The 8,547-nt window shown below is 57.1% G+C and overlaps 2 protein-coding genes across 2 annotated transcripts in view; one reads left to right on the top strand and one right to left on the bottom strand.

The window, feature by feature from the left end:
• TMCO6 (transmembrane and coiled-coil domains 6) overlaps nt 1-6,370 on the top strand; it is a gene marked incomplete at its 5' end in the record, with an annotated part of 10,036 nt that extends 3,666 nt beyond the window's left edge. Inside the window, 11 exons of the mRNA XM_009890688.1 lie at nt 482-611; nt 856-965; nt 1,107-1,290; nt 2,477-2,581; nt 3,197-3,282; nt 3,804-3,920; nt 4,522-4,633; nt 4,723-4,897; nt 5,034-5,128; nt 5,548-5,715; nt 6,206-6,370. Coding sequence (XP_009888990.1) covers nt 482-611; nt 856-965; nt 1,107-1,290; nt 2,477-2,581; nt 3,197-3,282; nt 3,804-3,920; nt 4,522-4,633; nt 4,723-4,897; nt 5,034-5,128; nt 5,548-5,715; nt 6,206-6,370 — 1,447 coding nt within the window. The remainder of the gene's footprint in view (nt 1-481; nt 612-855; nt 966-1,106; nt 1,291-2,476; nt 2,582-3,196; nt 3,283-3,803; nt 3,921-4,521; nt 4,634-4,722; nt 4,898-5,033; nt 5,129-5,547; nt 5,716-6,205) is intronic.
• A 448-nt stretch (nt 6,371-6,818) lies between these two features.
• The window catches only part of NDUFA2 (NADH dehydrogenase (ubiquinone) 1 alpha subcomplex, 2, 8kDa), a 2,311-nt gene continuing 582 nt past the window's right edge, over nt 6,819-8,547 (bottom strand). The window contains exons 2-3 of the mRNA XM_009890687.1: nt 8,274-8,424; nt 6,819-6,910 (exon numbers count right to left, since the gene is read on the bottom strand). Coding sequence (XP_009888989.1) covers nt 6,819-6,910; nt 8,274-8,424 — 243 coding nt within the window. The remainder of the gene's footprint in view (nt 6,911-8,273; nt 8,425-8,547) is intronic.

Genomic DNA, 8,547 nt, shown 5'->3' with positions numbered 1-8,547 from the left:
GGACCCCAACACAGCCCCGGGGGCCGTCCGGCCGCACGTCCCCGGGGTGGGTGGCACCTGCGGGCTTCCTGCCCGCTCGGGGAAGCGTTTTACAGCCTTATTTTGGGGTTGGGGTTTTTTTGTTTGTTTATTTTTATTTTTTTTTTACCCCACGTGGTTTTCTGCCCTGGACGCCCCAATTGTCTGTGGTTTGGGGTTCCCAAGGTCCTCCCCTATGTGCCCCCAGCCGTGGGTCCCTCCCAGCATGGCCACCATGGTCCTCACGCCTCCGTCCTACCTTCCCGACGGTTTGCCCACCCGTGCCTTCGCGCGCCCACACGTGCCCAGCCCCACAGCCCCGCAGCGTGCGAGGTCTCAATGCGGTCACTGTCCTTGTGCATCCTCACAAGGAGGAACAGGAGATTTCTCCCCGTTAAAAGGCTTTTTGGTGGGATGGAAAAGTGTCTTGACCTAGGCAGGTAGTGACGGGGACCAATTTGATCGCAGCTCTCAGGAAAGCCCGGCGGCAGGAGCAGCTGGTCAGCAAGCGGCTTCTGCGGGAGGACACTGGGGCAGAGGAGGGTGGACAGGATGGAGCAGAGAGCGTGCCGGACCCTCTCTCAGAGGATGAGGTGAAGAGCATGATGTTCTCCATGGTGATGGAGGTCCCGGGGGTCTTCCCAGCATGTGGAGAAGCCTGGGGGGAGGTGGGTTTTGGAGCGTTATTCTGAGTTGCCTCCACACACAGTGAGAAATGATAAGGTTGTTTGTGACCATCTGAACTTGTGCCCTGGGGTTTCTTTGCCTCCAGGATTAACGGGCTGAAATTCTAACCCTGGCGCTGCTTGAGATTCACCCATTTTAATTTTGGGATAGGTTCTTCAGCTGCTCAGAGGAGTGCAGAGGGGTTCAGAGGACAGGAAACGATCACTCAGCCGCCTCCGCTGGGCTCTGCAGAACAAGGAGACTCAACAGAAGTTTGTCAGGTCAGCCCAGGTTTGGCACTGCACGGCTGCCATCAAGGGCATGTCCAGAGTGGCCCTTAGTCCCAGTCATTGCGTGGGTGAGCTGGTGTGTGGCCAAGGGTGGGAAGGCAGGAGGTGACAGCACCCGTTGGGTTCCACCAGGCTGGACGGCAGCATCCGGACGCTCATCGGGCTCTTCACCAGCAGCCTGGCAGACATGCAGATGGAGGCAGCCCGCTGTCTCCACGAGCTCTCCCACTCCAGTGACCCTGCTGTGGCTGAGGCGTGCCTGCCAGTGACCTCCTATCTCCTCACCTACCTCTCGGGACACAGCGTAGAGTTCACGGTAAGATCCATGCTTGTTTGCCAGGGCTCTGGCACCTGATAAGCCTTCAGTAGCAGTTGGGTGTTGGCCTCTTTTGGCCAGCCTTAGCCTAATGTGGGCCACACAGGGGTGCTGGTGGCAAGAGGCCCACTGGAAATCACTAGTCCAGCCTTCCCCTTGGAGCAGGACGGTGCTAGCCCAGGGCAGCGAGGCTTTGTCTGGCCAAGTCTTGGAAATTTGGAGACCCCCTTCACTGTGCCCCGTCCCAACAGCAGGAGGAGTTTGGTCCCATGGTGTTTGCACCTCCTTCCAGGTAGCTGCAGGCTGCTCTGAAACGCTCCCAAGCCTCATCTTGGACAGGCAAACCCTCCTGCCACAGCCCAGGACGTGGGGCTTTGCCCCATTTGCAGTGGGTTCCTCCTCTTCAGCTCCAAGCTCTGTTTGGGGAAGCAGTGACTGCAGGCTGTGGCAGTTGGGCTCCATCATCAGACATGCGCTGGGGCCTCTTGACGCAGGCAGGGCCCGGACGGGAGGTCCCTTGGTGCCTGTGTGGTGGGTAGAGCAGAAATAATAGATGCAGCTCAGTTTAGGTGTTTCAAAAGATCTCAGAAAAGTGAAAGAAATGAGCAGCTGCAGGCTGGTGGGATGCGGGGACAGCTACTTTGTCAGCTTACCTTCGCGCAACATGCAGGGAGGCTTCCGTCAAGGTAGAGCAGAGCTGCGGCTCCAAGCTGTGCAGGAGCTAACAGTCGGAGTAGCTCCGGGATGCCCGTGCGTTTTGCCAGCTGCCGAGCAGCGCCCCTTGCACGGCATGCTGTGCTCCTTTGAGAAGCAGACAGGATCGGAGCGAAGGGACGAGATGGGGAGCCAACCCCAAGGTGACCGGTCACGTTTTAATGCAGCACGTGGGCAGCTGCCAGGAGAATACTGTGGAATTGGAGAGGTCTCAGGGAAATGTCATAGCAATATGAAGAAGCCTGAAAAGCCTCCAAAGTAGCAGTGATGGGATACCAACCTGAGCCAGATAGAAAAAGGATAAATTGAAGGTGATACAGCTGGGAACGGGGTAGCTGGAGAGTGTGTCTAGGTTTACCCCTCTGAAGACAACTCCTGCCCCACGCAGGGGAAGTGTGTGCCCTAGGTGTGGGGTGCAGGGACCTGGAGGCCTTGCCGGAGGAGGTGACCTGCTCTCTTGGGCCTGTTTCAGGAGCTGTGTTTGTACACGCTGGGGAACCTGGTGGTGGAGAGCGAAGCTGTGAGGAAGCAGCTTCTGCCTCAGGGCATCATCCCAGTGCTGGCATCCTGCATCCAGGTGGGTGAAAACAGCTCAGCCGCACTTTTCCCCTGTCCTGCCCCAGAACTACGCCTTTTCTTATGCCCGTTAGACACCGGCTGGCAGTACGGAGTTCCCAGCCCTCCTTCCAGCTGTGACCATGGGCAGAGACCCCCTTGCGGGTGAGGGTCTCTCAGGGGCTTTCCTGCACACCATTTTCGGAGCTCAGCTCACCACCTTGTGCCCTCCTCCCGCTGAATCTCTCACATCCATAACTGCAGCTGGCCGATAAACAGTCTGTAACACGGGGAGCTGCAGGCTTCTCCCCTCTGCCCGCGTCGGGTCCCGCAGGCGTACGAGGCCAACCCAGTGAGCAGTGCAGATCTGCGTGCCGTGTTTGGGCTCCTGGATCCCTACAGCTGCAGCCTGTGCGAGTCCGGGGAGTAGCGGGGGAGACACAGATCAGCTTTGGTGTGGTCACAGCTTGCTCTTATCCCTCCCGGTCCCCTGCTGTGCCCCCTCTTCCCCAGGCGCGGAGAGGCTGCGCCGCTCAGCTGCTTGGTTTGGTGTTACAAAGAGGTACGGCCCTCTCGGCAGCACAGCATCCCCCCGGCGCTGTCATGCGGGATAAGCTCTGTTCTGTTTTGATTGCAGTCCCCCCACGAGGCTGTGCTGGAAGGTCTGGGCTACGTCCTCTCACAGCTCCTGCAAGCCAAGGAAGCCCCCGCAGAGATCATACCGTGAGTCTGACCCTCTTAACCGGCATCAGGATGGGCCCTGGGGACCGGCGTGGTATTTACATGCCAGGGACAACAACGCCTTCCCCGTCCCAGTGATATTAATAGTTCAGAGCAGAATTCCTATCAGAACTGTGGAGGTTTTGTTGCAGATCGGAGCGCAGGACCTGACTCTTCTCCCTCAGCCTCATCGGAGCAGACAGCTCTGGTATTTTGGTAAAGGGCAGTGTCGGGCAGGGTAGGCTCGCAGGGAAATTCTGGCTTTATTCCTCCCGCGAAGGAAAAAGATCAGCTTGACAGCTTCCCCCCAGTGCCAAAAATGTTCTGCCAGGCTCTGCCACAGCCAGGGGGAGCTTGTGCTGGGCCTGAGGGTCTCTCCCAGGTGTGTTTTCGGAGCATGTGGCCCCCAGTATGGGGGAGAGCAGCCCCCTGCTCGGTCGCCTGGGCTAGTGTCTCCCTGTCAGTTGTCTGTCCTGCTTGTGCTCTGGCCTGTGCCTCCGTTAACTCTGCTGTTCTGACCCCAGCTTGGTTCTGGACTCTGTTCTCCCCCAGCACATGCTTCGACTGGTTTGCTCCGGCCTCAAGGCTGGGACAGGAGCAGCCGTGGAGTTCGCGTGGTGTCTCCACTACATCGTCTGTAGGTAAACGCGCTTTTCTCCTCATTTTGAGTTCCCTGGGGACAACCAACCAGAGAGGCATGAAAGCTCAGTGTCCTGCAAGGGGACCGGGGTTGCCTCCCCATGGAAAAGCAATTTCCCTGCCACCCTGGGCATTCCCACTCTTGTATCTGAGCACTCACGTGCTCTTCTCAGCATCACTGAGTTCCTTCACAGGGATAAAGCTGAGGAGGCTGCTCCTCATCCTCTGAACCCCCCCCAATAGCCTCTCCATGTCTGGCATTGTCCCCCGCACTCCACCTGGCCGGGCTGGCCGCTGCCAACAATCTCTGCCTGCCTTGGCTGGGCTGCTCCCCTGCCACCTCCTTCAGCAGCCCCAGCAGAAAGGAACGTGTGGGTACTCAAAGAAGGATCGGGGCTGTTGTTTCCAGACCCGCACAGATAATTCCAGTGGATCTGTTTTCCGTGGGCTTTTAAACTTTCTCATAAACTCAGGAACAAGCTGCTATTCAAACACAAAACGGGCACTTATGGCGGTTTGGGAGAGTGCTCCGCATTGTTTGGCTGCAGCAGTTTTCCCCTCCCTGAGCGCTGAGAGCAACCACGCTGTCCCTTCCCTCTGCAGCCATACAGCCAACGGGGCACTGCTGTCGCTGGGGGCCTTGCCTGCCCTCACCTCGCTTTTGCTGGACCTGGCTTCTGAAATCCCCCAAGACGCCCCCGAAGGCCTGGAGCTGGTGAGACGTGGGCAGGGTGCTGGCTGTTCTCGGCATTGCTGGTGGGGATGCGGGCCGGCTAATGGGCTTTGTGTTTCCCACGGTCACAGCTCGTCTGCCCGGTGCTGCGGTGCCTCGGCAACCTGCTGGCAGAGGAGACGGGCTGCGAAGTCCAGATCCAAGACGAGCGCCTGCTCATCGCCCTCTTCCTCATCCTGCAGTGCTTCCTCCAGCAGCACCCATTTATCGTCCAGGAGTGTCTCTGGCTGCTGAACAACCTCACGGGTGAGTGTCCCCAGAGGGGTTGTCACCAGAGCCAGAGCTGCTGCCGGGACCTGCCTTCATTGCTGGCAGACTCGTGGTGTCTTGACTACAGAGACCCCTCAGAAACCATGATCTTATTGATGCATTCCTTTCCCAGCGGACAAACCCTTCTTCTGCTCCGCTCTGCTCTCCCTGGACTTGCTCCCAGCCCTGCTGCAGCTCCTGCCGTGTTCCCAGTTGGCCCGTGTGTTGGTAAGACCTCACCTCCTGGCCCAGGTCTGGGGCAGGGGGAAGCAATGGACTTCCAGGAACATGGATCCCCACACACATGGTGCTCAGGTTGGAGGATAGCTCAGGGCAGTAGCTTGAGAAGTCTCATGTGGTCGTAGCGTCACCATCTGCCTCCCCTGAAGTCTGTATTTACCCTTGACTGAGTCTGCTTGGCATGGGGATGAACAGTGCCTTGGGGTGGGGATGGAGAAGGCTTTTAAAGAGCATTCAAAATCCAGGTGGTTGGTGGGCACGTGGCTTTGAGGAAGCACCTGGCAGGACCTCCAGGGTCCTTCCCAGAACATAGGAAGTTCTCTGGAGCCCTTCTAAGCCTGTCGGGAATCCTCTGCCCACTAACAAAGCCTTCATTTCTCACTCCCTCTCATGGCTTCTCCGCTCAGGTCCTGACAGTCCTGTGCAATATAGCAGAGAAGGGACCAGCCCACTGCCAGCTGCTGCACCAGCAGCCTGCCCTGCCCCTGCTGCTGCCCACCCTCACGCTGCCCGACCCTGAGGTGGTGGGACAGTGCCTGGAGCTGCTGCACCTCCTCTTCCTGCACTGGCCAGAGGTAAGAGCTGGGGGGGGATGCCTGCCCCAGAATCAAGCACAAGATCGTAAAGCCAGGGATGGGGATTACTATCATGATTTAAATAATACTGACTTAGTCCTTGCCACGCTAGCCCCCCACTCCTCAGCACCCAAAGACATGCCTGAAGGAGGGGACATTTGTGTGATGCAGAGGGTGGAAGCCCTTCTTGTGTCTCTGGGGAGTTCCTTTTCATTGACAATGACTGGTTTTGGGACAGGTTGTTTGTACCCTTTGAGGTTATTATAGGGGGACTATTTTGGTTCAGTTGTGCATACTTCAAGCTCTGCACATACCCAGCCAGGAACCAGCATGGCTGGATTTACCTGGCTTGGGGGTTTAGTGTTTGGTAGGGCTCTGGGGAATTCCTTCAACCCCAGACCGTACAGTGGTGGCTCTGGGCACACAGGATGAGCTGAAGCACCTACAGGGGTTGCAGCCAGCCAGCTCTCACCCCTCTCCCCTCGCACAGGCTGCTGCTGACTTCGTCAGGCAAGGCGGGCACCAAGCCCTCAAGCAGCACCAGAGCACCCCAGAACTGCAGGAGCGGGTGCGAGCACTGCTGGACATGGTCGGGCAGCCCCTGGGAGCTGCCACCTTCAGCCCCTGCCATGCCACGTTGTCTGCCTTCTCCTAGGCCACTCCACCTCCCCTCCCTCCTCCTGCGCTCCAGGGAGGAGTAAACCGTTTGTACACCCTGTGCCCTGCTTGCCCAAGGGTGGTCAGGGGTCAAACCGCCAGCGGTAAGCACTGTGTGCTGGCTGCATGGGGATGTTGGTCTTTGGCAAGATACCGCCGTTCCCTCGTCACCACCATGTTGCCACCTGTGCCTCCCAGAGCTTGGTCCAGGGGCAGAGCCTGGCTGCAAGCCAGGCAGATGGGCTCTTGATGCCAGGGAGGTGGTGAATAAACCCTGCTGGATCAGCCATTCCCTCCATCATCTCTTTTTGGCTTTAAACCCAACATGTGAAGCTCAGGGTAAGCAAATTGCATTTATGAGATTGATAAGTTAAAGATACACATGTTTTACATTAAAGATCATCAGTCAAATCTTCAGCACGCACATGTTTACTGTCTGTCTGTCTTCAAGCCTTGCTTTTCACAATGTTCTCCAAGGCCTTGGCCACTTCATCCACAGTAAGGTTGTTCAGCGGCACGCTTTTCTCCTTGCCAAACTCTGCAGGGAAGAGAGAGGATGAGAGGGGAGGCAGGTGCCTTTGTCCTTTTCTGGTTCAAGGGCAACCCAAAGCCCCGCTTTAGGTTTCCCAAGCGCCACTGGCATCACAGCCCAGGCTCCCATCACCACCCTTTCGCACCCACCACTCCCCCATGTGCCTCCCTGTGCCCAAGTTATTGCTTCCACCTTCTCTCTATTCTCACCCTTTCCCTTGCAGAGAAGCCAGTGCAGCCTAACATGTTTCCTTCCCTCTTTTTGGTAACTTTTGCTACGCAGCAGCTGGGCAGAGGCCACCACCACATGCCAAAGCAGCCTGGTGGCTTTTGGCCTGCTCACATCAAGATGCTCACCAACACTTCAGGAAAACAGTGCTGAACAACTTGCTGTTCCTACAGCAGCCCCTACCCAGGGGTGTATTTCCCTGCAAGTCACAGAGGAGAGACAGGCACTATTACAGGCAGGCTCTGCTGGCCCCTGTGCTCACACTGGGAAACTTGCGCTTAAAGAGTCTCTTTGAAAGGAAGTTTCTGAATTATTTTTGTCCAGCCCAGATGGCTTTAGAAATTATAGAATGGTTTAGGTTGGAAGGGACCTTAAAGATCATCTAGTTCTAACCCCCTGCTTGGGGAGGGACACCTTCGACTAAACCAGGTTGCTCCAAGCCCCATCCAACCTGACCTCAAACACCTCCAGGGATGAGGCAGCCGCAACTTCCCTAAGCAATTTACTCCAGTACCTCACCACCTTCACAGTGAAGAATTTCTTCCTAATATGCAATCTAAATCTCCCCTCTTCCAGTTTGAAGCCATTATCGCTCATCCTATCACTACAGGCCCATAGAAAAGGTCCCTCTCCAGCCTTCTTGTAGGCGCCCTTCAGATACTGGAAAGCTGCTATAAGGTCTCCCCGGAGCCTTCTCTTCTCCAGGCTGAACAACCCCAACTCTCTCAGCCTGTCCTCACAGCAGAGGGGCTCCAGCCCTCAGAGCATCTCCAGGGCCTCCTCTAGACCTGCTCCAACAGGTCCATGTTTTTCAAAAAGAAAGCAAAGCCTTTACAGAGTATCTTTTCTGCTCTCTCTGCTTCACTAAGAATGCAGTTAAAAAAAAAGAAAAAACACAAACATTTTTCTCCCACACCCTACGGGAATGGGAACTCACAGCCACAAGCTAGGAAACCACCTTCTGAGCCACAGGTTCATTTTTTGTCCCTTACCCTAATTCTAGCCCTTAACCCTACTGTAAGGGACAAAAAGTCCCTTACTATCACCACTGAACCCCGCCTTTGCTGCAGACCGCGGGGCTCTGGCGCAGGCTTCTACCCGTCCCCAGGCGGTGGCTCCCGGCGAACACCCCACCACTTACCGTACCGAGCCCAGAGCTTGGGCTGCACGCCGGAGCACTCGCGGATCAGGATGGGGAAGTCGGGATTTGCCTTCTTCAGGGTCACGTAGTGCTGCTCGATGAAGTCTCTGGGGAGGGAAGGAGGAACGGTGGGTCCCCGCGGCTGAGCTCGCTGGGGCCGGGCAGGTCGGTGCCTCACTGCCCCCCGGCCAGGCCTGCCCGCTGTCAGGGCCCACGGGGCAGACGCCGAGCTCCCAACCTGTCCCGCGGGTCCCCGCTCACCCTCACCTCGCGC

Source organism: Charadrius vociferus, unplaced genomic scaffold (genome assembly GCF_000708025.1).
Source record: "Charadrius vociferus isolate BGI_N301 unplaced genomic scaffold, ASM70802v2 scaffold828, whole genome shotgun sequence".
Classification (NCBI taxonomy): Eukaryota; Metazoa; Chordata; class Aves; order Charadriiformes; family Charadriidae; genus Charadrius; species Charadrius vociferus.
The sequence above is the reverse complement of the archived record's forward strand: the minus strand, read 5'-3'. Positions and strand labels throughout refer to the sequence as shown.